Source organism: Convolutriloba macropyga, chromosome 12 (genome assembly GCF_964194025.1).
Source record: "Convolutriloba macropyga chromosome 12, txConMacr16.3, whole genome shotgun sequence".
Lineage (NCBI taxonomy): Eukaryota > Metazoa > Xenacoelomorpha > Acoela > Convolutidae > Convolutriloba > Convolutriloba macropyga.
In genome coordinates, this window is record NC_134479.1 from 22810387 (window position 1) to 22838223 (window position 27837).

The window sequence follows — 27837 nt, forward strand, 5'->3', positions numbered from 1 at the left end:
TATATTTCAACTTTCTTTCCATTTTTCCACATATTGCCATCCGTCGCCGACACTTATTAATTGCATTTTAGTTAGCTAGCTGGAAGGCATGCTTACAGAACTTCCAGTCAACCGAAGCCTGATACATCTTGGCAAGAAACATACTAAAACACGGTAAATCTTGAAAGATGTATACAAACTTGCTAGATGTTTGCATAAGTATCAAGAAACAAGATATTGGTAAGTTAATCAGAAAAATTAACTATGACATGGCAAGACGTTTCAACTTTAAAAATTAAAAACAATTCAACTGAATTTTGTTTTCCAGCTCTACAGCTTAAAACAGTTCAACGCTTAGAAGTATCGTAGACTAAATTCTGGAGAAAATTTCTGAACTGCATTCTTTGTTTGTATGTTATGGTCGCAATAAAACAATCATTCCAATAAAATAAAACACTTTTTCAGATTTTAAATTACTTTGAGACAAAATTAATTATTAACATCAGGTGGTGACCTCAACTGAGCATAACTGACAACCCCAACAAATAAATTAAGCGTAATTAATTAATCTACTGCATTTGACAACTCCTTAGCGCACTCAACAAGCACAGACTTAATACTTATATAAACAGCCGAAGAGAAAGAATAGCTGGATGTATTAACAGACTAATTTCCACAATCAGCAGTTAACAGCACGCAGTTTTTGACATAATATTAGACTAATCTGTTTCCTCAAAAGCATGAACGCATTTCGGGTTCACCGTCATAGACCAAATGAAGCCGTTATGCTTTTACCGCATATCATTAGACAAACCAGTCGTAATAAAAGAGGTCATATCGGGAATCAAACCCACAACCGCAAAATCTCGAAAATTTTGAAAATTGACGTAACCACGCCGCCAACGCCTATTTTCTCGATTTTATTCCAAGGCTTTATAAGCCCATTCCCAATCATGAGTTATATTCTTTGCGTCCAAATTAGTTCACAAACTAAACAACTGAAGTCAAACAATTCTTTTGATATTGATCCAACTAAAATTTCCTAGATTTTTGTTCGAAATCGAGGCATCTTGGCCATGCAGGAACTGCGAACAACTGATTAACGCTCCACTTGAAACCTCCTCAATGTGGTTCGCGTCCTGAGAGCACAAATGGTCTTTTCTAAAGCGACAATATTCAAGAATCATGGCTTTCCTCATTTTCACGAAAACTGATTCAATTGCATGTTTATCTTGTGTTTTAGGGGACCATTAACCATTTTAAAAAATCCAACAGTAGTTTCAAACATTTACCGTTAAATTCAGATTTTCCACAACAAGCTTAGATTGAATGTCTCGTTATCTTGAACCACAAACCGCATTCAAACTAAGAGCTATATTAAGTAAATCGAAACACCTTTGTTCTTAAATAAGTCAACTTTCAAAGCACCAAATGGAATTCAATTACAGTTCAGCGTTTCTTAATAGACATGTCCATGCAGTTGCTGCGGCAGAAAGCATTAGAATAGAAGCTGCGGCTCAAAAGCGAGACAAACAGGTGCCCGTCTTGAAAAAGTACCTCTTTGATACGTATATGGGTAAGTATGCAGGTTTGTGTATCGTTCAAAATCCGGACATAAGAGTGTGGAATGACAAAATCCTGACATGAGCAGGAGATTTAATCGAATTAACCAAAATCTGGACCCGAATCAGATAAAAATCCGGAATCGCGCAGTGGGGACTCTGCTAATCATTTAAAATCCGGAAGCAAAGATGCAGAGAATTAAGCAAATTCCGGACTTGAGCAGATGGGTTAAAACGCATTTTTCAAAATCCGGACTTGAAATTGTGGGGAGTTTCCGGACTCGCGCCGTGGCACCACTTCGTATCGTTCAAAATCAGGACTTGGGAAGGGCCTTTATCAGCATTAGCCAAAATCCGGACTTGAAAGCGTGGGGAATTATAGCAAAAGCCGGAACTGAAAGTGTGACGAATCAAGCTGAATCGGGACTTCAGCAGGGCGTTTTCTGTGTATAATTTACAACCCGAACAGAAAAATAAGCCGCATGATGCCAAAATGAGCAGGTGGTTTATGCTTATTAACCAAAACTGAACTTCAAAACAAGCATGCACACAAGTTGTTCTCTTACGTGCATGTAATCCAATGGACTGCAGAACTCAAATTGCCAACATCTGTTAGAAGGCGCTAATGACTCTAATTTCATTAGTTCCCTGAGGCTGATATTGAACACATTATTTTAGGGCAGCACACCATATGTTCGAGGGCTTCAAAACAGGCAACAATACACGTTGTTCTCTTATATGGATGTACTCTAATGAACTCAGAACTGAAATTGCCAAAATCTATTAGAAGGGGCCATACACCATTAGTTCCCAGATATTGATAAATCTAAACTTTTAGGGCACTTCAACCTACTTATATCATTTCATATATAAATCGACGCACATACATTTACAAGAGCCTTTACACACGCATACAAATACACACACAAATATCTTATATATTAAATATCTGCATATATAAATAAATCCCAATACAAAGATATGAAGCCTGTAAACACATCCAAAAACAACCAAAGATACAAAATATTTTAGGCCCATTTTTATAATTTGATTTTTTAAAAAACTTCCTGACTTTATTTTCCACACTTTTTAGTGCAGTTCAAACTTGGCGAGTTGGTCTCCAGTTTCTTTTTTTGAACGGAAACATTTTAAAGTTTGAAGCTGCACGACAAAAGTTCAGAAGACTAAAAGTCAGAAGTCTCGGAATGAACCATATTTGGTCCGTTGATATCGCTTTTATGAATAAATTTTCAAAGGAAAATGACGGCGTAAAGTATTTCTTGATTGCAGTTGATGTGGTACCACGTTTTCTTCGAGCTAGAACAATGAAATCAAAATCTGCTCAGGGAGCTTTTGAAGCTTTTTCAAAGATGATTAATATTGAAAAACCAACATCAGTGCACATAAAACTTTGGACAGATCAAGGGAAAGAATTCAAAGGATACTTTAGAAAACACTGCGAGGAGCTAGGAGTTGAAGTTTATAGCAATTATGGTGATTCGAAAAGTGCTATTGCAGAGCGGTTCGTGCGTACGTATAAAAATATTTAATACAAATTTTTTGAAGAAAGTGGTTGACGTAGATATTTGGGTCGTCTTCAACAGTTTGTGAGGCTGATAAACGCTCGAGGCAACTCAAGCACCGGTTTAGCGCCCGCAGACGTCTTTAGGGAACATGTTAGGAGTCTTGTTCTGCAAAATAGTCCCAATGCTTACGATAAAAGACCAAATTCAAGTATGAAGAGTTATCGTACGCCACTCAAACTGTTTGGGCGAAAAAAATGTTTAGGGAAAAACAAACTGTTCGTTTGTCTCTTCAGCGAAAGCCCTTCCAAAAAAGTTATAAGCAGCGATTTACGGATGAAGTCTTTACTGTTGCAAGAGTGCCCATTACGCGTAATCGTGGTGAACCCATAACTTATGTACTGCATAATAACAAAGGCGAAATTCGGGGACTTTTCTATGCTTCTGAGCTGATTGCTTTTAAGTATGACGAAGATAGACATCGTGGCCGCCAGCAAGTAGGCATTGCAGCTGAGCGCCTAGTTAATAAGTCATCTTAAGAAATCGTTTCTGATCGGGTTGACAGGCAACCTGCGGTTCAGTACTCAGATTGATTGTCAAGCGATTCAGTTGTCAACGCCCTGCTTCACCGTCAGCGGAGAAAGGCAGAAATTTTTCTTTGTAGAAAGTTCTTGAATGGACGTCAATTACCATTCTAATCGCATACTTTCTTCACGAGCAAATCGTAGTTTTTTTTCTGGTTCAACAAATTGTCAATACGGCAGTGGGCTGGGTTCTGCGCTTTGTCACTGTTTGAAAGTTTTGTGATACCACTTGCAAAGCGATACGGTCTACCCTTAGCCAAAATCTTGTTACAAATAGCCGCTCCGGAAGTGCTAGGGATAATAGAGGAACGTTCAAAACCAAAAGCTGCCCTAAAAAAAACTTTACGCGAAACGGTTAAAAATAAATTGGAAGTGGTCGATCAAGAAGAAGAGAAGCTCAACAAAAAGGGGCAAACCAGTCTCTCTGGAAGAAGGAGACGACGGCGTCTGTCATCGAAACCTAGACGGAGAACCAAAACATAAGAAGGGAGAAACTCAGAGAAAAAGCGCTCCCGCTGCCAGAGAAGAAAATCAAAAGGCTCCGCACAAAAAACGATCAGAAACTGTTCCACAAGGAAAAAGCGTGTTTTGAGAACAAACCGTAGGCGTATAACAAAAAAAAGAACTATAACAAGCAAGACTTCTTTTCCTCCATCGTCGACGCTGCGACCTAACTGATTGATTGCAATGTCACATTCTTTCAGCTATGCCGATCCTCCAGTTTCAGCAACCAGCTCAAGGTTGGACCTCTTTGGTACAAGTCAAGTTTTGGTTGACTTTGTCCGCGCTTACGACGAAAAAATTCTCCAGCCAACAAACTAAGATGGCCCAGTGTTGGAGTTTGAATTTCAGGCACCACGTACGGAAATAAGTGGAACTGTAGCCGATCTAAATATTTTACTCAAAATGAAATTATTGTTGATCAAAAAATCATCAGGTGAAGCAGCTGTAAGGAAAAAGTGATCGTACATACGGCGAGCCCCAACCAATTTTCGTGAAAAATATCGCCAATAGTTTGTGGCAAAATGTGTCGTCTTCTTGAATGGAACCATGGTTTCCTCGTACAAGTCCATCTTAGAGGAAGACCTCAGTTTTTAAACCAGATCCTTCAGATTTTAACAAATTGAAAAACAATGTTTTTTCCAGACGGCACGAAATTGTAAACTCAGGGCGTAGCTTTCACACTTGTTCCACAATTTCTGACAATTTTTGAGCGGTCTTGACAAAAATTTAATACCTGGAGTTGAAGTTCGGATCAGACTGAAACGTTCTTTGGACAAGTTCTTTATGCTACAGCCCGGAGGTTACCAAGATGCGAGTAGTTTCAAAATCAAGGTCCTAAAATTTTTCTCCATTTGTACACTTGTTGGAACTTCGAACGGAGACCTTTACTTCACTGGAGAGAGCTTTAAAGAAAAAAGCAGCTCAATATGAGTGGCAAGAGCGTCCCATTACTTCTTTTCTAATCACTACAGGTACCAGCGTTTATTACCAGGATGAATTGTTCAATAGAGCTCCAGCTTGCAAATTGGTTGTGGTCTTGGTACCAGAGAACTCTTTCCAGGGAACGTACAAATCTAACCCTTTCAATTTCGGGGACTTTGATTTGAGTTCAGTGCGGGTCACACGAGAAGGATCGCAAGTAGGTGGCACACCCATTGATATTTTTTAAAAAGCAACCTCCGTCTCTACCACACAACAATGAAGGACTTGGGTAGTTCTGTCGGCGGCAACGAAATTACTCTCGAAAACTTTGCCAATCATTTTGCGTTGATTTTCAATCCTGCAGCTGATTCCAATTTAAGGGACAGCAAAATCCGCCCAGAACTTACTGGTGCACGCTTGAGGATCGAATTCATATTCAAAACACCAACCAAGCAACCCATTAGAGTCATACTTATGGCTGAATGTCGATCTGTTGCTTTGACTAATTGTGATAGAGAAGTTATCAAAAACTCAGCAATTTATAGTGGTTGACAACAGTGATATTGATCGTTTTGTCAGTAAACACTCTGAGCTTAGCCTGCGTTACCTTGGCTGTTATTCTGCTGACAACTTCCCTTTCATTCAGCGAAACAAATTTATCATTGTTAACAAGCAAACATCTTGCTTTTTTGGGGAACACTGGCTTTTGATCGCTGACAGTAATGGACAGCTACTTTTCTACGACTCCTGCAAACGAGATCTTCACGAAGTTTTCCCGAGTATTTTTAAAAGACTGCAGAAACTGTACAAAAAAGACTAAAACGTCCATTAAATTTGTCGAAATTCGTCCCTTGTTCAAACAGCTAGCGACAAGTAAACTGTGTGCATTGTACTGTTTGAACGTCGCTCACTGTATCTATTTACCCGCTCGACCTTTTCCTTTTTATCTAACTTAGAAGAGTTGCTACAATTTGCTGCTGAAAAAATTTAGTATCTACTATGAAAATAAGTTCTTTGAAAAGTTGATTTTTTTGCAAAACATATGCAAGCTATCAAAATTATATTGAATTTTTAGCGATAATAGGATGGAGTTGATCCGACTGACTGAAAAAAACTAGAAAAAAAACCAATGAATCAGTAAAATAATTAAACACGCAAACCTAAAAAGTTCCAAAAAATTATTAAGCACCAAATCAAATTTTACTTCTGCTTCTGCCACGTTATTCGACTATCCTAACTCGGACAATAACCCGAGTGGTATGTCTATCCCTCCGTCGACTCAGTTGGAAATGGAAATTGGAGATGAGTTTGCAACAATTTTTGAAACAGGAAGTGCTCAAAATTCTCAGGAAGTATTGGAAGATGACGATGAGGAGCTAACTTCCATGAACAGGATGCTCAGATTGAGACCTCGACCCCGAGGTGCGCAGTATTTTCTAGACTCCTCCTCCGACGATGATCATAATGATGATAGTCGGATGGCCTTGGAAGAATGAGACGGCGAATACGAGGCCTTTGAGTTCTCATCTGTTACAGTTTTGCCATCTGCTCCGAATGTATGGATGTCCAAGAGACGGAAAGAGACAAGCTTTCCCTCAAGCCTTGGTTTTCCTTGGCCGTCATGTTGGAGGGTATGATGACAACAATGACGGTTTGCTGAATGAAGCCTCCAGAGTTTTGGAGAAATCAGTATTTCTCCCGTCGCCTGAGTCACCAAGTACTGCTGAGCTATCGAATCAGACACTCGAAAATACCGGGGTGTCCGAAAATCCACCTCCCTCATGTGAAGGTTAGGCCGCTGAAATACGGTTCCTTTTTCCACCTGCAGCCAACAGAAACGCATCACCCAACACGAGGAGAAGAAACAGAAAAGAGAGACAGGGTGAGCTTAATTAGTTTTTAATGGAATTTGATCCTGACAAATGTTGATGTAAACTCAAGGGTATCGTTTTGAACCAGATCCTTCAAATTTCAGCAATTTGAAAAATAATATTTTTTTCCAGACGGCATGAAATTGTAAACTCAGTGCGTAGCTTTCACACTTATTTCACAATATCTGACAACTTTTTGAACGGTGTTGACAAGTATTTAATACCTGGAGTTGAAGTTCGGATCAGACTGACACGTTCTTTGGACAAGTCCATTGTGCTACAGCCCGGAGGTTACCAAGATGCGAGTAGTTTCAAAATCATGGTCCTAAATGCTTCTCTACTTTTACACTTGTTGGAACTTTGAACGGAGACCTTTACTTCACTGGAGAGAGCTTTAAAGAAAAAAGCAGCTTCTTTTCCAATCACTACAGGTACCAGTGTTTATTACCAGGATGATTTATTCAATAGAGCTCCAGCTTGCAAACTGTTTGTGGTCTTGGTACCAGAGAACTCTTTCACGGGAACGTACAAATCTAACCCTTTCAATTTGGAGGACTTTGATTTCAGTTCAGTGAGGATCACACGAGAAGGATCGCAATTAGGTGGCACACCCATTGATATCTCTAAAGCCACGTCCTTCTCTACCACACAACAATGAGGGCCTTGGGTCATTCTGTCAGTGGCAACGAAATTACTCTCGAAAACTTTGCCAATCACTTTGCGTTGATTTTCATTCTTACAGCTGATTCCAATTTACGGGACAGCACAATGCGCCCAGAACTTACTGGTGCACAGTTGAGGATCCAATTCATTTTCAAAACACCAACCAAGCAACCCATTAGAGTCGATCTGTTGGTTTGATTAATTGTGATAGAGAAGTTATCAAAAAGTCAGCAATTTATAATGGTTGACAACAGTGATATTGATCATTTTGTCAGTAAACACTCGGAGCTTAGCCTTCGTTATCTTGGCTGTTATTCTGCTGACAACCTCCCTTTCACTCAGCGAAACAAATACGTGTTTGTTAACGATCAACCATCTTGCTTTTTGGGGAACACTGGCTTTTGATCGCAGACAGTAATGGACAACTACTTTTCTACGACTCCTTCAAACGAGATCTTCACGAATTTTTCCCGAGTATTTTTAAAAGACTGCAGAAACTGTAAAAAAGATTAAAACGTTCATTGAACTTGTCGAAATTCGTCCCTTGTTCGAACAGCTAGCGACAAGTAAACTGTGCGCATTGTACTGTTTATACGTTGCTCACTCTATCTATTTACCGAACCGACCTTTTCCTTTTTATCTAACTGAAGAAGTTGCTACAATTTGCTGCTTAAAAATTTAGTATTTCTACTATGAAAATAGATTCATTGAAAAGTTAATTTCTTTTGCAAAACATATGCGAGCTATCAAAATTAGATTTCTTTTTTTTTTGCGATAATAGGATGGAGTTGATCCGACTGACTGAATAAAACTAGAAAAAAACAAATGAATCAGTAAAATAATTAAACACGCAAACCTAAAAAGTTCCAAAAAATTATTTAGAATGACGAGCACCAACTCAAATTTTACTTCTGCTTCTGCCTCATTAGTCGGCTATCCTAACTCGGAAAATAACCCGAGTGATATGTCTATCCCTCCGTCGACTCAGTTGGAAATGGAAATTGGAGATGAGTTGTCACTAATGTTTGAAACCGGAAGTGCTGAAAATTCTCAGGAAGTAGTGGAAGATGACAATGAGGAGCTAACTTCCATGAACAGGAGGCTCAGATTGAGACCTCGACGCCTAGGTGCGCAGTACATTCTAGACTCCTCCTCCGACGATTATAATGATTATAGTCGGATGGCCTTGAAGAAGGAGACGGCAAATACGAGGCCTTTGAGTTCTCCTCTGTTACAGTTTTGCCATCTGCTTCGAATGTATTGGATGTCCAAGAGACGGAGAGAGACAGGCTTTAACTCAAGCCCTGGTTTTCCTTGGCCGTCATGATGGAGGGTATGATGACAACAATGATCAATGATGGTTTGCTGAATGAAGCACCAGAGTTTTGGAGGAATCAGTGTTTCTCCCGTTGCCCGAGTCACCAAGTACTGCTGAGCTATCGAATCAGACACTCGAAAATACCGGGGTGTCCGAAAATCCACCTCCCTCATGTGAAGGTGAGGCCGCTTAAATACGGTTCCTTTTTCCACCTGCAGCCAACAGAAACGCATCACCCAACACGAGGAGAAACAGAAGAGAGGCAGGGTGAGCTTAAGTAGTTTTCAATGCATTTTAATCTCGACTGATGTTGTTGATGTCTTGGGAAAAGATGATGCGGACAGTTCTAGTAAAGGATTCTTTTACTTTGTTTTTTTTTTGTTTTTGCAGGGCGGGTGGGGCAGATGCCGCGGGAGGGTAATCTCAACTTTAAAGAATTTCGAGTCAAGCCAAAACTCGTCAAGTCTTTTGACGGGATACACGAAATTTCAGAAAGCCTATCATGAAGTGTGATAAGTTTAGAAAGTTAAAGACGTCTACAAGTTGATAGTCATGCAAAACCTGTCCAGCGAGTATGGGCAAAACGGTTTGCTGACAATCATTTGTTGAGCTGATCAAAAGATAAACTCGAGTCTTAGTCGTACAAGCCCCGTCTATCGAGAGCAGACAGTCTGGTTTGTAGACTTTGCAAAACAGATTTCTCTTTATGTTAAGTTTCTTTAGTTTTGTTTAGAGTAGTTTAATTGATTTATGCTTTCAAAAATTGTTCCGAGTAAAAAAACATCAAACAAACTGGCAGTTTTGAACCACGGACCCTTGACGAGCAAGTAAGTTTTGATAAACACACAGCCAGTTCGATATTTGCACTAAGATGTCTTAACTTGCTGTCGTTGGTGTGTCAAATATTGAAAAAGATTATGAGTTGTGCAGGTGTCAAAATGTGCACCATAAATGTAAAAAGGACATTCATTTGCCTGAGTGGGTGGAAAAAGTCAAATTTGTGAGCCTGCCTGGTGCTCGTGTGAATCATGAAACAAAAAGCCTCCAGTAATTTTTTCTATTTTAATATGGAAAGTGTTTAATTTTGGACATTTCTACTTTGTTTTGTATTTGTTTAGTAATCTTTTAATGGAGGCAATTACGCACGAACTAAAAGCTATTTTAATATATTGTGATATTGTTGGAAATTCGCTGGAGTACCATAACGGTCATGAAGCCCTGGAGGGTGAAAGATGCGCAAAGGTAAAAGAGGCGCTAGCGAAAAAGTAATGACATCAAACTCGTGGTGATGCACGCGCATTGGAGTAAAAGTCTCAAGTTGGCTCAAACTGAAAAAATTGGTTATTTTAACAACATCATCCATAGAAAAGGTTGCATTGTTGACGTAAAAACTTGAACCAGCGCTAATTCTCCCGTCACCTGAGTCACCAAGTACTGCTGAGCTATCGGATCAGACACTCAAAAATACAGTTGTGTCCGATGATCCACCTCCCTCATATGAAGAAAGTGAGGCCGCTGAAAACGGGTTCCTTTCTCCAACTGCGCAAACAGAAACGCATCACCCAACACGAGGAGAAGAAACAGAAGAGAGAGACAGGGTGAGCTTAAGTAGTTTTCAATGCATTTTGATCCTGACTAATGTTGTTGATGTCTTGGTAAAAGCTGATGCGGACAGTTCTAGAAAAGGATTCTTTCTTAACTTTGTTTTTTGCTTTTGCAGCAAACGGTGGATCAGATCCGCAGCATCTTAAAGAAGGCAGATGATCTTGCCGACCTTGAAGTTGAGCAGGCTGAAGAAATTGGTGACGACGAAGCCCCGTCACAATTGCTGCATCGCCTCGAACGGGCTGAAACTCTAACAACAGCTTCATAAAGTAGGTAAACCAGACAAGCGGAATTATGAGGAGGTTGCAGCTCCGTGTCGATGGTCAAACTACTTTCTATCAGATGCTGCGGGAGGGTAATCTCAACTTTAAACAATTTCGAGTCAAGCCAAAACTCGTCAAGTCTTTTGACGGGATACACGAAATTTCAGAAAGCCAATCATGAAGAGTGATTAAGTTTAGTAAGTTAAAGACGTCTACAAGTTGATAGTCATGCAAACCCTGTCCAGCGAGTATGGGCAAAATGGTTTGCTGACAATCATTTGTTGAGCTGATCAAAAGATAAACTCGAGTCTTAGTCGTACAAGCCCCGACTAGCGAGAGCAGACATTCTGGTTTGTAGACTTTGCAAAACAGATTTCTCTTTATGTTAAGTTTCTTTAGTTTTGTTTAGAGTAGTTTAATTGATTTATGCTTTCAAAAATTGTTCCTAGTAAAAAAACATCAAACTGGCAGTTTTGAACCACGGACCCTTGACGAGCAAGTAAGTTTTGATAAACACACAGCCAGTTCGATATTTGCACCAAGATGTCTAAACTTGCTGTCGTTGGTGCGTCAAATATTGAAAAAGATTATGAGTTGTGCAGGTGTCAAAATGTGGACCATAAATGTATAAAGGACATTAATTCGCCTGAGTGGGTGGAAGAAGTCAAATTTGTGAGCCTGCCTGGTGCTCGTGTGAATCATGAAACAAAAAGCCCCCAGTAATATGTTCTCTTTGTTTTAATATGGAAAGTGTTTAATTTTGGACATTTTTTTTGTTTTTTAATTGTTTAGTAATTTTGTAATGGAGGCAATTACGCACGCAATAAAAGCTATTTTAATATATTAAGATATTGTTGGAAATTCGTTGAATTCGCCATAACGGCCATGCAGCGCTGGATAGTAAAAGTTGCGCAAAGGTAATAGAGGCTCTAGCGAAAAAGTATAATGACATCAAACTCGTGTTGATGCACGCGCATTGGAGGAAAAGTCTAAAGTTCGCTCAAAATGAAGAAATTGGTTATTTTAATAACATTATCCATAGAACAAGTTGCATTATTGACGTAAAAAATCAAAACAGCGCTAATTCTCCCGTCGCCTGAGTCACCAAGTACTGCCGAGCTATCGGATCAGACACTCAAAACTACAGTTGTGTCCGATGATCCACCTCCCTCATATGAAGAAAGTGAGGCCGCTGAAACACGGTTCCTTTCTCCAACTGCACCCATCAGAAACGCATCGCCCAGAAGAAGAAACAGAAGAGAGAGACAGGGTGAGCTTCAAGAGTTTTCAATGCATTTTGATCCTGACTAATGTTGTTGTCTTGGGAAAAGCTGATGCGTACAGTTCTAGTAAAATATTCTTTATTTACTTTGTTTTTTTTTGTTTTTGCAGCAAACGGTGGATCAGTTCCGCAGCATCTTAAGGCAGGCAGATGATCTTGCCGGCCTTGAAGTTGAGCAGGCTGAAGAAATTGGTGACGACGAAGCCCCGTCATAATTGCTGCATCGCCTCGAACGGGCTGAAACTCTGAATAAGAACAGCCTCATAAAGTACGTAAACCATACAGGCGGAATTATGAGGAGATTGCAGCTCCGTGTCGATGGTCAAACTACTTTCTATCAGATGCTGCGGGAGGGTAATCTCAACTTTAAAGAATTTCGAGTCAAGCCAAAACTCGTCAAGTCTTTTGACGGGATACACAAAATTTCAGAAAGCCGGTCATGAAGAGTGATGATTAGAAAGATAAAGGCGGCTAAAAGTTGATAGTCATGCAAACCCTGTCCAGCGAGTGCGGGCAAACTGGTTTGCTGACTATCACTTGAGCTGATCAAAAGATAAACTCGAGTCTTAGAGTAGTTTAATTGATTTATGCTTTGAAAAATTGTTTCGAGTAAATACAATATCAAACAAAACTGCCAGTTTTGAACCACGGACCCTTGACGAGCAAGTAAGTTTTGATAAACACGCAGCCAGTTCGATATTTGCACTAAGACGTCTAAATTTGCTGTCGTTGGTGCGTCAAATATTGAAAAAGATTATGAGTTGTGCAGGTGTCAAAATCTGCACCATAAATGTAAAAAGGACATTCATTTGCCGGAGTGGGTGGAAGAAGTCAAATTTGTGAGCCTGCCTGGTGCTCGTGTGAATCATGAAACAAAAAGCCTCCAGTAATTTTTTCTATTTTAATATGGAAAGTGTTTAACTTTGGACATTTCTATTTTTGTTTTGTATTTGTTTAGTAATCTTGTAAGGGAGGCAATTACGCACGCACTAAAAGCTATTTTAATATATTGTGATATTGTTGGAAGTTCGCAGGAGTACCATAACGGTCATGAAGCGCTGGATGGCAAAAGTTCCGCAAAGGTAAAAGAGGCGCTAGCGAAAAAGTATAATGACATCAAATTCGTGGTGATGCACGCGAATTGGAGGAAAAGTCTCAAGTTGGCTCAGAATGACGAAATTGGTTATCTATAGACATTATTCATAGAACAAGTTGCATTATTGACGTAAAAATTTGAACCAGCGCTAATTCTCCCGTCGCCTGAGTCACCAAGTACTGCTGAGCTATCGAATCAGACACTCGAAAATACAGGTGTGTCCGATGATGCACCTCACTCATATGAAGAAAGTGAGGCCGCTGAAATACGGTTCCTTTCTCCAACTGCACCCAACAGAAACGCATCACCCAACACAAGAAACAGAAGAGAGAGACAGGGTGAGCTTAAGTAGTTTTCAATGCATTTTGATCCTGACTGTTGTTGATGTCTTGGAAAAAGCTGATGCGGACATTTCTAGTAAAATATTCGTTATTTACTTTGTTTTTTTTTGTTTTTGCAGCAAACGGTGGATCAGCTCCGCAGCATCTTAAGGCAGGCAGATGATCTTGCCGGCCTTGAAGTTGAGCAGGCTGAAGAAATTGGTGACGACGAAGCCCCGTCACAATTGCTGCATCGCCTCGAACGGGCTGAAACTCTGAATAAGAACAGCCTGATAAAGCACGCAAACCATATAGGCGGAATTATGAGGAGGTTGCAGCTCCGTGTCGATGGTCAAACTATTTTCTATCAGATGCTGCGGGAGGGTAATCTCAACTTTAAAGAATTTCGAGTCAAGTCAAAACTCGTCAAGTCTTCTGACAGGATACACAAAATTGCAGAAAGCCGGTCATGAAGAGTGATGATTAGAAAGATAAAGGCGGCTACAAGTTGATAGTCATGCAAACCCTGTCCAGCGAGTGCGGGCAAACTGGTTTGCTGACTATCACTTGAGCTGATCAAAAGATAAAATCGACTCTTAGAGTAGTTTAATTGATTTATGCTTTGAAAAATTGTTTCGAGTAAATACAATATCAAACAAACTGCCAGTTTTGAACCACGGAGCCTTGACGAGCAAGTTAGTTTTAACTAAACACGCAGCCAGTTCGATATTTGCACTATGATGTCTAAACTTGTTGTCGTTGTTGCGTCAAACATTGAAAAAGATTATGAGTTGTGCAGGTGTCACAATGTGGACCATAAATGTAAAAAGGACATTCATTTGCCTGAGTGGGTGGGAGAAGTCAAATTTGTGAGCCTGCCTGGTGCTTGTGTGAATCATGAAACAAAAAGCTTCGTAATTTTTTCTCTTTATTTTAATATGGAAAGTGATTACTTTTGGACATTTCTATTTTTGTTTTGTATTTGTTTAGTAATCTTGTAATGGAGGCAATTACGCCCGCACTAAAAGCTATTTTAAAATATTGTGATATTGTTGGAAATTCGCTGGAGTACCATAACGATCATGAAGCGCTGGATGGCAAAAGTTCCGCAAAGGTAATAGAGGCGCTAGCGAAAAAGTATAATGACATCAAATTCATGGTGATGCACGCGCAGTGTAGGAAAAGTCTCAAGTTGGCTCAAAATGAAGAAATTGGTTATTTTAACATTATCCATAGAACAAGTTGCATTATTGACGTAACAATTCGAATCAGTGCTAAATTCACACGAATTATTGACGAGAAGACAGGACTGAGGGAGTCAAACCTGAATGTTCACCACTGCCGCCAAACAGTGTGCTTCAATGTTGGTATTCTTATTAGGAAGGCAAAGTGAGGTTAATAATATTTTGATTTGTTTTTGCAAGTAGCAAATGAGGTGTTTGTAAAATTAGAACAATTTCATTGTCAGGTAGGTTCCGAAAACCGAGGAAGAACGCATGTGCAGATTGGGTGCCGAGCATCACCCTATCGGCATATGTATTCTCATTTGCATGCAAGAATGCCGTAATGTGTGATACTCATGACTAAGCCCGTTAAACTTTAGAAAAATATTCAAGAATCCAGGAATTTAACAACAAACCCCCAATACATAGGGTAATCATTCTCGTCAAGCAATCACAGCTAGAAAATCAAACAGTTTGTTCTTAAATAAGTTATTGTTCAAAACACCACATGGAATTCAATTACGATTCAGCGGTTCTTAAAAGACAGGTCAATGCAATTGCGGGAAAGAAATCATCGGAATAGAAGCAGTGGCTCAAAAGGGAGATAAACAGGCGGCCACCTTGAAGACGTGCCTCTTTGAAACATACAGCCAAAAAACTCAGTCAAAAAACAAAAGGCAACTTACATTAAAAGTGCTTGGAGAAATGCACATACAGCAGAATCAGAGAACGATCGATAGAAATTCCAATGAAATGTAGGCTGAAGGCTAATAAAACATTGTGAATAAATTATATACGCGAGTAAATTTCAGATTTTTTCATGTTCAGTTACCGTTTCTTTAGCAGGGGGCTTGTGTATCCAGAGAGTGGAATTACAAAATTCGGACTTGAGCAGCCGATTTAAGCGCGCTAACCAAAATTCGGACCCGAAAGTGTGTGGAGTCAGATCAAAATCCGCAGTGAGGACTCTGTGTATCATTTAAAATCCGGAAGCAAACGTGCGGAGAAGTAACCAATTTCCGGGCTTCAGAAGAGAAGTAAAATGCAATTTTCAAAATCCGCACCTCAAAATGTGGGGAATCAGATTTAACTCCGCCATGGCGCCACTTCGTATTGTTCAAAATCAGGGCGTGGGAAAGGGGTTTAACCACACTTACCAAAAACCTGACTTGAAAGTGTGGGGTACCAAAGCAGAATCCCGACTGCAAAGGAGGTTCCTGTGTATCGTTTGAAATCCGGACGCAGATGTGTGGCATTAGGCTAAAATCCGCACATGGGCAGGGGAGATTGCGCACTAATAACGGGCTTAAAAAACTGGGGAATCAGTTCAAAACCCGGACTTGAGCAAGGATCCTCTGCGCAATCCGGACACAAGATTTTGTTGAATGATGTTCAGTTTAAGCGCATTGACCAAAATACGGAACTGAAAGTGTGAGAATAAGAAAAGAACCGGAATTCCGCAGGATGTTTTCTGAGTACAATTTACAACCCGAATCCAAACTGTGCACTGATGCCAAAATGAGCAGGTCTTTATGCACATTTACCCAAACCGGACTTCAAAACAAGCATACGCAACTATTATTCTCTTACGTGGATGTACTCTAATGGTCCGCAGAAACAAAAAATCACCTCAACATCTGTTATAAGGCGCTAATGCCTCTAACTCCTCAACATCCTTATACGTTAAGAGGCTTCAAAACAGGCTATCATACGCTTAAATCTCTTAGTTACCTAAAACTGACATTGTTAAACAAATTCTCCTTAGAGCGCCACATCATTATAAATTTAGGCACTTCAAAGCAGGCTATCACACACGTTGTTCTTTGCGGTGGATGTAATATGATGAGCTTCAGTTGATATAGACAAGATCTATTAGAAGTGGTCAGAACCTCTAATTTCATTAGTTCGCTTAAAATGGTGTTGGTGAATTAAACACTTTTAGGGAACCTGAACATCATTATATGTTCAGGGTCTCCAAAACTCTCTTTGCTATAGGCTCTTCTCTGACGTTATTGTGCTCTAATAGTCTTCAGAGATTAAATTGTCAAGACCGATGGGCGAGGAAGTGCCTTGATTAGCAGAGGGATTGTGTTACATGAACCTGAGATTAGTTACATGAACATGAGATTAGTTACATGAACCTGAGGTTGATGGAAAACATTAGGGGACAATATCAAGTAATCAGGGGTTTTCAAACAAGCTATTGTACACGTTGTTCTTTGCGGTGGATGTAATATGATGAGCTTCAGTTGATATAGACAAGATCTATTAGAAGTGGTCAGAACCTCTAATTTCATTAGTTCGCTTAAAATGGTGTTGGTGAATTAAACACTTTTAGGGAACCTGAACATCATTATATGTTCAGGGTCTCCAAAACTCTCTTTGCTATAGGCTCTTCTCTGACGTTATTGTGCTCTAATAGTCTTCAGAGCTTAAATTGTCAAGACCGATGGGCGAGGAAGTGCCTTGATTAGCAGAGGGATTGTGTTACATGAACCTGAGATTAGTTACATGAACCTGAGATTAGTTACATGAACCTGAGGTTGATGGAAAACATTAGGGGACAATATCAAGTAATCAGGGGTTTTCAAACAAGCTATTGTACACGTTGTTCTTTTAGTTGGATGTACAATTGTGAGCTCCACAACTGAATTTTTCAATAGTGATTAAGATGAAGCCAGTGCATCTAGTTTTAATAGTTCTCTGAATCTGATATTGCTGATCACAGCCTCATTATGGTGCAACATCAATCTAACTTTAAGGGCTTCATAACATGCTATCGTGCAACTTCTACTCCAACGTGGTTGTGCTCTAACTGGCTCCAGAACTTGAATTGCCGAAAGCGATTTGAGCCACTAACTCTAATTTCTTTAGTTTCATGAACCTGATATTGATGAATAGATTCTTTTTAGGGCACCAAAACGTTTTATGTCCAGGGGATTCATATGACGTAGTCAAACACGTTGCATTCATACTTGAATTTACCCTCAATGGCTCCGGAACTCAGTTTGCCAACGGCAATTTGAAGAGGCCGGTACCTCTAATTTGATTAATTCACTAAAACAAGTTTTGGGAAGTAAAATCTAATCAGAACACCACAACATCAGTAATGTTCAGAGCCTTCAAAACGCAATATCATACCCATTTTCTTCCTGCTGCGCTCTAATGGGCTTTGGGCTTTCAATGGCCACTTTATTTCTGAGGTTGGTTTAACTCAAAAATGGGAATCCTTGATAATATAAAACCACACGACAAATTCCAGTCGGCTAAAATTAGGAAGCAACAATGTCCAGTGCCTTTTCTTGGGAAAGAGAACCCGGGGAAAGAGAATATATGTACAATATATTGTACATATATTCGTCCTTTATAGTTGGACAAAGCCAGCAAACGACTTTTACTATCAACTTATAACAGTCGGATGTTTATCAACAGAACTGTCAATTTCCTGTTTTCTTCGCTTCTTCAATTGACACTATGTTCAATAACGAAACGACGCATGCACAAAAAAAGTTGGCACTGGTAGCAAAGGCAAAAGGTTGAAAATGCACGTTCTCAAAGTGTATTTAGATAAATGATTGTAAAACTTGTTTGATGGCTTTGTCCAACTATTAAGGGCAAATATATGAAAATGATTTTGAGCCGGGGTCCTCTTTCTCGGCAAAAGGCACTGGGCATTGTTTCGTCTTAATTTTAGCCGACTGAATTTTAAAGTACAGGTTTATCATCAGGGATTGCATGTTTTGACTTAGACCGACCTCATTACAAATGCCCAATATCGTCGAATTGATGCCGGAACACTGAAAAATTGTTAGAAGTAGGGTGGCTGCAACATGAAAGCACTGCAACATGAAAATGTGCATGATATCCCATTTTGAAGGCTCTGAACGTACATAATGATGTGGTGCTATACTCAGTTTGTACATATCAAAAATTGTTTCAGTGAGTTAATTAAATTAGAGGTACTGGCCTCTCCAAATCTCCCTTGGCAAACTGAGCTCTGGAGTCATTTTGAGCCCATCAAGATATGAATGCTACGTATTTGACAACCTCAGATGAATCCACTGAACATAGAATTTTGTTGACCTAAAAAGAATTTATTCACCAATATCAGGTTCAGCGAACTAATAAAATTAGAGTTAGTGCCTCAAATCGCTCTTGGTGATTCAAGTTCTCGAGCGAGTTAGGGCACAAACATGTTGGAGAAGTTGCATGTTATCTTGTTATGAAGCCCCTTACATATATATAAATTTCAAATATAAATCGACACACATACATATACAAGACCCTGTACACACGCATACAAACACAAACACACACACACATTTATATATATATATATATATATATATATGTATATATATATATATATATATATATATATATATATATCTTATAAATTTTATAACTATATATATAAATCCTTATACATACATGCAAAGGCTGTAACCCAACAACCAAAAAGACATTATATTTATAGGTACATTTTTATAATTTGTACCGGAGATATCAAGAAAAGGTAAGCCAAGCCCTGAGCAAAACAAATAACGGTTTTTGATTCAATTTAATCTGATAAAAGAGACAAATCTGTCAATCTTTCAATTTGGTCAGGAAACAAAAAATTTTCCCGTTCCTAATGTGTTGATATTTGATTACTCATTGAGCATTAATTTTTTCCACAAAAAATCATTGAAAAGCTTCATGTAGTTCTCTGGGTATACAACAATGTCCCCTTCTATACTAGGTTACCCAATCTGTGATAATCATGATAGGACAACGTCTGTACGTTAAATCAAAAATGCAAGGCAAAGCCAAGAAAGTGGAAACTTCTGGATCTCTTTATCTGTCCATATTGAAATTCAGCAACGCATAATCTACCTTCCTGATGATGAGCAGACTGTTGCAGTCAGAGACGGAGGCAAGTGTCAATGTCATCAAGAACGTGAGAGTTCTCTCCGGGGCAAATCAAAAATTTGGAATTAATTGGGGTTTAGTACTAAGTTACACGAGTCACAAATCGAATTGCAGAAATTAAAAAACACTAGGATTGTGACAACTACCTAATTTTTAGCTCAGCTTGCCCCAAAACAACTGATTACTGAACAAATGAATCTAAGTTGATAACTATAAGTTGATTCTTAAGTTCTGTTCTTCCAATCAATTAAAATTATTTTTCAACAGTCGGCCCACCAATCGCTGCATACATTAATCAAAGTTCGACTGTGACAATCAAAGTGACACTCAAAAAAGTGCAGTGCATGGACCAGATTATCATCGTTCCCGTTTTTGTTGCAAAAAAGGACATAAAGAAGGGATATGAACTACGTTTCAAGTACACTTGGATAGACCTCGTGGAGTTATGATGAAACAAAAGTAAATCCTAGGAAGACAGCCAACTTCTTGAAGCCCCTTTATTTTGAACTGTTAAATAGCGCGGTTCCCGTTGACAATATTTAATCTTCATTTTTTATGATTGAGCAATTTCTTTGAATTGTAGAAATGCAGATGGAAGCTCCATATAAACAAATTTTCTCTCTGCTTTTGTTATGTACTCAACAGATTGACCTAGACACTTCTTTTCACGAGCGGAATTTGACTTCCTTAAAAACAAATCCTCTAATAGAGAACTCACCGATTTTTTAAAAAAAAATAGATCACCATTATTCCTCTTCGAGTCATAAAAAATTGGAGCGCAATATCCGGCTGAGAAGGTGTCTTTTAATAAAATTTGCCGTGCCTGGTTATTAAGGAAACAGATCGCAAACTTGACGGATCCACCGAAAAGGAAAAGCATATCAATCATGTTATTTTTCATCATCGGAAGAGACTAGAGCTTTGAAGGCTTCTGTGAGTTCATTCGGGAATAAAAGATTGGTCTCTGTGAGTGATGTTTTGAACAATTCTAGCAACTTTAGGCAAATCGTCTCGTAAGAGCGTGTTGTTGGATGCAGGAAATCGGCCATATCTCCTTCGTCTATCTGACCATCTAAACAAAACAAAAATATTACGAATCAGTGCAAGAGGACAAGCGAGTGTTAAACAGGGTGCTGAACGGCTCTCCCACGACGTTATTTCTCGATTATTTACAGAAACCTATAGGATTTAGTTCATTGAAAAAAGTGCAAATAAATAATCTGGAATCATCTATGCATTAATTGGAATCACAATCTTTCTAGTTTTTTTTTCAACACCAGCAAAATCATCAGATACGATAGAGAACATTGAGAACTAAGACAAAGCTAATGCCTGATATCGAATTGAGAAAAGTTAGGTGCACGCTTTGAGCAAAAAGAAATCAATATTCGTGGTAGTTGTGCAGCAACATCTAAACCCAAATCAAAACAGCCCGCAGGTTCATTGGAACGGGTGTCAGGTAGATTTTAGGCAGAAATCTGCAAATTGGTAGTTACGAGACCAGAAAAATTGGTCGCAAGAAAGTGTTGCAAGAGATTAATCAGAAGAAAGGCAAAAAATCTCACTTATGTTAACATTAAACAATGAGTAATAGCGTTTACCAAAAAAAACCGCGTACACTGATCAAAGACGTTTCTTGCCTAAAAGAACCAAAACGGCTGGCTATTAACAAACACAAGGAGGATCGGTACTGTGCTTTGGCACAAAGCTCCAACCCTCAACACCCACCCTCCCCTCAAATTTCAAAAGCTAGAACATGTTTTTCTCAAATATCTATTCTCAGTTATGTAGTGAGCATAGCAAGGCTCTTGCTAAAAAAAAGTTGACCAGAAAAAGTTGACTCAGAATAATTGATGCACTCCTTTCTCTAACAACATCCAGACTTAGCAAATCTTGAAAAAAAATTCATTTTTGCAAACACTTGTACCCAATAGTCGTTTTGCTGCGGCCTTTGACTTTGACCATAGAGCAATTATCAGCTGCTACCACTAAAAAACTAAAGCCAATTGGCGATTGGAGACTACATAACCATCTCAGAAAGAGCTTTAAGAGTATCGGCAAGTCAAAAGACAAAAAACAACCGAACAAACGTCGCGCGAATGGCTCTCAAACGACAGGCGAGCAGTTTGCCTCGTCAGTAGCTAGCCATGATTTAGTGAGGCTAGCTTTAGCATAATTGAAGGGGCGTGAGGTGAGCGCAGCAGGGGGGGGGGGCAACAGTGGGATGGGGTCAATTTATAAGAAACGCCCTTCACACCATAAGAATGTCTGCAAAACAGTTTCTGTGAATCGCATACTTGGAGACTAGTGAATTGAAAAAATCTCAGAGAACGTAATGCCCACTGGGCACTACCTCACTATCACATTTCACAGGACGAAAAGTCAAATGGGTCAGATGAAAAATCGGTCACGCGAAAAATCGCGTAAGAAAGACCGACAGGCTTAATATAGTTGCTACAACCTTCGTTTGAGAGCAACTAACAATGATTTCCTAAAAATTTCTGGTTAAGTCATTTATGAGAAAACATCTTCACTATAATTCAGCTTAAATGAGGTTAATAGATGATGACATCACGGCACATAACAGCAGCTGAAGTGCGGCATCAACAAGAGAGTTCAGGAAAGAGATGGAGAGAGAGAGATATTAAAAAGCGAACGAGAAAGAGAAGGAAAGAAAACCCAACCGACAGAGAGAGAGAGCGAGCTAAGAATATTTTCCAGGATTAAATTCGACTCTGCAACTTCTAGTTTTCTAGCATTGTTAGTAATTAAATCATATAGAAAACTGAAAAGTGCAATTTTAAAAGTTTCCAGATTTTGGAGTATAAAAAAAATGTCAGAAATCATTTTTTGTTTTCTATAGTTCGGTCAAGTTTTGTTGGCCAGTAATTATCATTAAACTCAGAAAAGGACAATATTCAAAAATTTTAAAAACAATCGCAAATCTTTACAAAATCTTCGTAAAATTCGTGATATTTTCAGAACCAATTCATTGTCTCAAGAGACTAAATCAAGCCCTAAATAGTATCGCTGGCTCATAAAGATGCATAAACTTTATGCATAAAACATTTCCGAAAATTTGAAGGGAAATTGAATTTTATCAAAAAATTGCTAAAACTCGAGTTATTAAAATATTGATAACCATTCCATTAACTCTAGAAACTGAGCGGCAGCTCATTATTGAAATCGGAGGATGTCCCCGGGCCCCAGCAGCCAGAAATAGTTTAAAAAATATATAAAAAAACATAAATATAAAATATAAAACAAAATATAAATATAAAAAGTTGCAAATAATTAAAAAAAAATTGCTTAAATTTGTAATATTAGAATCTTGAAAAACATTCCATTACATCTAGAATCTATAGTAACCTATTATCAAACCCTAGAGGAGGTTCCTTGGCCCTTGAGGCTGGAGAAACCTCAAACATTACAAACATTTTCAAACAAAACTTCAAAAATTGCAAGCAAAAATGACAAAAACTTTCAAAAAGCTTGAAAAAAATTAGTATAAATTTGCTTGTTTTTGTTTGGATTACAAAAAAATGTAGCTCATAAAAAGGTAATAAAAAGTACTCGGCTTGCAGAAGACCTTCATCAACATTAACCAGCCTCAATTTTAGACTGGTCCAACAAAATGATAAAAAATGACGAAAAAGAACGAAAAATTGATACATTTTGGGCTCAAAAACTCCTTAAAATGACCTTTTAACCTTCAACTACGGCCTTCCCAGTAGCTTCACCGCAATAAGCACTTGAAGGACTACTATACTCAGCTAAGGGCATGTAATGACACTTGATGCCCGCTGGGCGCTACCTGTTTATCCCGTTTTTAAGGACGAAAAGTCAAATGGGTCGACGAAAAATCGGTCAAGCAAAAAATCGTAAAAGACCAACAGGACTAATATAATTGCTGCAAACTTGGTTTGAGAGCAATTAAAAAGCGAAAACCTCAGGCCTCATTTTGTCCACATCTATTGGAGGAATTGACAAAATGTGGTTTTGAAAACCATTATTGATCCATTAATTGGCAATTCTCAATTATTAACACTGCTGAAATAACATTGTCGTATATCAAACGGGACAAATTTGGAGAATTTTTTGGCGCAATTTTTTCCCGCAGGTAAAAACGTAATCGGAAGTAACGAAGCGCGTCTGCTTGTTATCCGTGATTTTTTTCGAAGCTTGACAATTTTTGAAACGAAAAAGCATATTGTTCTACAATTGTTTGCTATCAGAATAGGGCTCCTATACCTAAACGAATCTCTTCCCAAAGCAGATGTATAAAAACAACTGCTGAAAAAGCAAAGAAAATGATATTATCTCAAAATTTTTCCACACAGCTCGTACCAATTATCGTCAGATTAACAATGGGAATACTTTGCAACGATAGAAACATTTAAGATAAGTTTGTTGTTCGATAATTTTTTGGATAAAGAACAGGGAAAAGCTGTTTTATCTTTTTTTTGCTCACATTCTGCTAGTGTTTTATGTTGTCATGCATAAGCTATTGAGTCTGGTCTATTCACAGGTATCATTTCTACAATGCCATAGCGCTTCCAATTTTTACATATTGCAAAAGTCAAGTATATAAATGATTTGAGAGTTTATGAAGTGAGAAAATATCGCGAAAAGCAAGTTTTTCTTACCGATTTCAAGCCTTCTCCATAGAAACAAGAAATGAAACGTTTAGATAATGCTCACTATCATTTTCGTAATAGCAATTTTCCAAAGTATACATTGCATGTTTACAGGTGCATAAGTGTGTGCATGTTGGTGCTTCTGTGAAAAGATCTTTAACTCGTAAGCCGTTTTTTTTCGAAATATAAGAACACTGCCGGATAATACCACCGAAAACAAATGTTGAGAGGAAGAACTGTAACAAAATTGGAGAATATAGCGTAAAGCGGAGACCATTTTGTTTTTTTTTCCTGTGACAATGTATTCGAAAAATTTGATCGAATAATAGAAAGCGAAAGGGATCTATGTTAGTTGCACCCTATCGGTCTTCAATTAATTAATAAATCAAAATAAAAATTCGAGTGTTTAGATATCATTTTTTAGTCGGGCAAACCGCGTACAATCAAAAACTAATCATACTGTTCACCTAAAAACTTATAAGGGCCGGTGAGAAATTACGTCACGCACACAAATATAGTTGCAAGGTAAGAGTCCTTGAAAAATGGAATGTCAAATGATCTTCAATGGAGACGACGAATTAAAAAAAAACAAGAACACCGCGGACCTGTGGGAAACACCAGTAGAGGTAGCCAAATGGCTGGACTTAATACCATCAGTACTGCACAAGCACACTGCACAGAATAATACGCCTTCCATGCCCCTTGCCCCTGATGTTGACGATATTATTATGATACAAATGCAACTGGGGTAGCAGTTAAAAACGGCAATAAGCGCCTGTATCCCGCCAAAATTACCTGCGAATTGCAGCTCTGTGCGACAACTACAAGAACAACAATTAAAAAACAACGATGAGATCAATAACAGCCTGGCTATCGCTCCGCGGCTACTATAAATACGAACAAACTTCAAGGACCGATTCAGTTTTAGATATTTTCACTGTATCGATAGGCGAAAATTAACTCAACAAAAGAGCGGCTCGCAAGTTCTTTGGAGCAAATAGCATTATTTGAATGAGCAATCAGCTAGCTTTCTATGTTATTGTTTCAATTCTCATTTAGTTTAGGCTGTTTAGATCAAGCAGCTGCTCTTAATTCTCCATGAGCAAAACTCGATAATTTGCAACATGTAAGTTCTAATCCAATTTATAATAGTCTGCCTTCTAATATTAGACTGAAATCAACATCGAAAGCTTCATTAAAAAAGAACTGAAAGAATATTTTTGGAAAGAATTTTTGAAGGACCCAAAAGTAACTGATATAAAAGATGACATTGAGAGCATTAGATTATAATTTTATTTTTCAATCTTCATGATGTACATATAAAATTGTGAGAACATTTTATGCTCGCATTTTAGGCCATTTTTTTATAATGTAAGGTCAAATTTTAAGTTAAGTAATTTAATGATTTTATAATTTTACATAATGTTATATTCTTAACTTTACATTGCCTCTTTTACCATTTGCTTTTTATACTTATGTGTACCAGAGGAAATTAACAATGTTCTTTTTTTGTAAGTGCGGAACATCAGCTCGCAATATAGGAGGGCAAAATTGACATGGATAAAAGTTCGATAAGCACAAATTAATAAATCTTTGGAAATAAACCCCTCGCGAAGATCTCAATAGTCCACTCAGGTCTAGTTTTGAAAAAAAACATAACTTGAAATAATTCAAATGGCGATTAAAGATTCGCTGCAATTTCCTTTGATGGCATCAATATGCTACCCCGACATTCACTACGACTCCTTAGTAAATGAATCGGAATTTAGTGAGCTGCTTTCAATGTTCCCTACAAAAGTGGATTGAAGTACCAACACTACTCAAATTGACAAGATGCCCCTCAATCTGATTCATTTTCTCAAAATGAACACACCTGATTGGACAAAATCCAAGTCGTCGACGTCCATAAACACTGAATTCGGGATCTCGGTTAAAAGAAGAGAGAGCTGCTTATTTATCTCATCGTTTTTCACCCGTAAGGAGTTGGGCTTGGGTCCTCTGGGCAGTAGACCCATGAACAGCAGTTTGGATCCCGGGTACTGTTGGGAAAGTGTTTTCATTACACATACCACACCTGCTACGATCTAAACAGTAGAACTCAATTTCACCGCAGTGGTTGCAATGATGTTTAAATGTTAAAAGCTTATACAGTTACGTCTAAATCTGCAAGTTGTTAAGATTTCAATATCTAAGTTATGGTGATAGAATTCCATACCTTCGAGCATCGCCCAGTTGCGGTCGTTGCAAACGTGGTACCGTATTGGGAAAAACCAATGCTAATCAAATTGAAAAATTCATAATTCATTGTTCAAAGTTGTCTTATGACAAGTGTACTTTTTCCCGTGGTCTTATCAACGTTATGTATGAAAATCTTTTAGACGCCATAACTATCTAAGGTTCGAGTCAGTGTCAGTAACTGGAAAGCCAATCTCAAAATTTTTTGAGTACCAGGGTTTAAATTTAACGAGGGTATAATAAATTTAGAATCTTGCATTTTGATCTGCTTTAAAACTGTGTAGACACAATCCTCACCAGAAACTTAACAAATCCAAGGAAATAACCGCCATTTTGACAAACAGGAATCAATACCGAAATTCTTTCCAAAATTTTGTTTCGAAATACTATCTAGAATTGGATTTTTTTTTAAATTTGAAAACTAACCTCTTCTACGTTGTAGGTATACATTTCTGTTCCAACATGAACCACAAAAACTTTCGGTTTCATTTGATCGACATCACCTGAAGAATCATGACCAGGGGATGCAACCCAATCTCTAATTCTCCATAGTAAATTCTGTGTCCCGTCAGCAGGTATACTAAAATTGACAGCGTGCATCGGAGCAAACACTTTATTCCAGACTGAATTCAATCCAAGATGATACAAAATTGTGTCTCCTACAAAAACAATTTCTGGATCGCTCCTAGTGACCCGTTTCAGGTGGTTTGTGTGTTGGGCAAGCCATCTACCATCGCCGTGTATGTCAGGTTGTTCACAAGGGCAACAAGTTGCCATAGATTGCTCAGGGTCCATTTTTAATCAATCATACATCAGACAAATCTGAAACGATCAGCTCTATCATTCTCCATCAGTATCAGAAACACTGGAAGCTGCCATATTAATATATCAATATAAAGAAGTAAGCCGTTGAAAAAAAATGTGTTTGTTTGTAACTGTAACCTTCAGTCTATTGATTTACAATGAATACAGTTTCTGCATTAACTCAACTTAAGAAACTATATAAAAGTTTGCCGTATTTCACAAGCTAATTGAGCATATTCCTAAGAAAACATCGCCGGCAGACTGCCGGCAAATAGCCTCGATAGACGCTTGTGGCCTTCCGTGAATTGAAACAACTAGAGAAATAAGATAGACATATTGACCACCAGTCCTTTAATAGACCACTAGACCTTTTGGTTCGATTCGGACTGTCATTTTCATGGAGCTTTTTCAAAATTAATATTCAAAAACAAAAACTAGACTGTAATACTCAAGAATTATGGCATATACGTTTGGCACTACTTAGATGCACACTAATACCTTTAACTAGTGCATATTCATAAAATTTAAAGTTCATT

The 27837-nt window shown here is 38.4% G+C and overlaps 1 protein-coding gene across 3 annotated transcripts; it reads right to left on the reverse strand.

Annotated features, from left to right (window-relative positions):
- Positions 1 to 562: 562 nt before the first annotated feature.
- Positions 563 to 27380, reverse strand: LOC142350698 (platelet-activating factor acetylhydrolase IB subunit alpha2-like). 3 transcript variants are annotated; one of them, XM_075402626.1, is made up of 4 exons: positions 26924 to 27380; positions 26136 to 26346; positions 20477 to 20697; positions 563 to 698 (listed from the first exon to the last, which is right to left on the reverse strand). In XM_075402626.1, exons 1-3 carry the CDS (start codon positions 27290 to 27292, stop codon positions 20516 to 20518), a joined length of 762 nt encoding a protein of 253 aa, XP_075258741.1. In that variant the 5' UTR covers positions 27293 to 27380; the 3' UTR covers positions 563 to 698; positions 20477 to 20515. The 3 variants fall into 3 exon arrangements, with proteins under 3 accessions (XP_075258741.1, XP_075258742.1, XP_075258739.1); XM_075402627.1 differs by having other exon boundaries at positions 597 to 703; XM_075402624.1 differs by lacking the exon at positions 563 to 698 and having other exon boundaries at positions 20408 to 20697; positions 26924 to 27340.
- Positions 27381 to 27837: the final 457 nt, after the last annotated feature.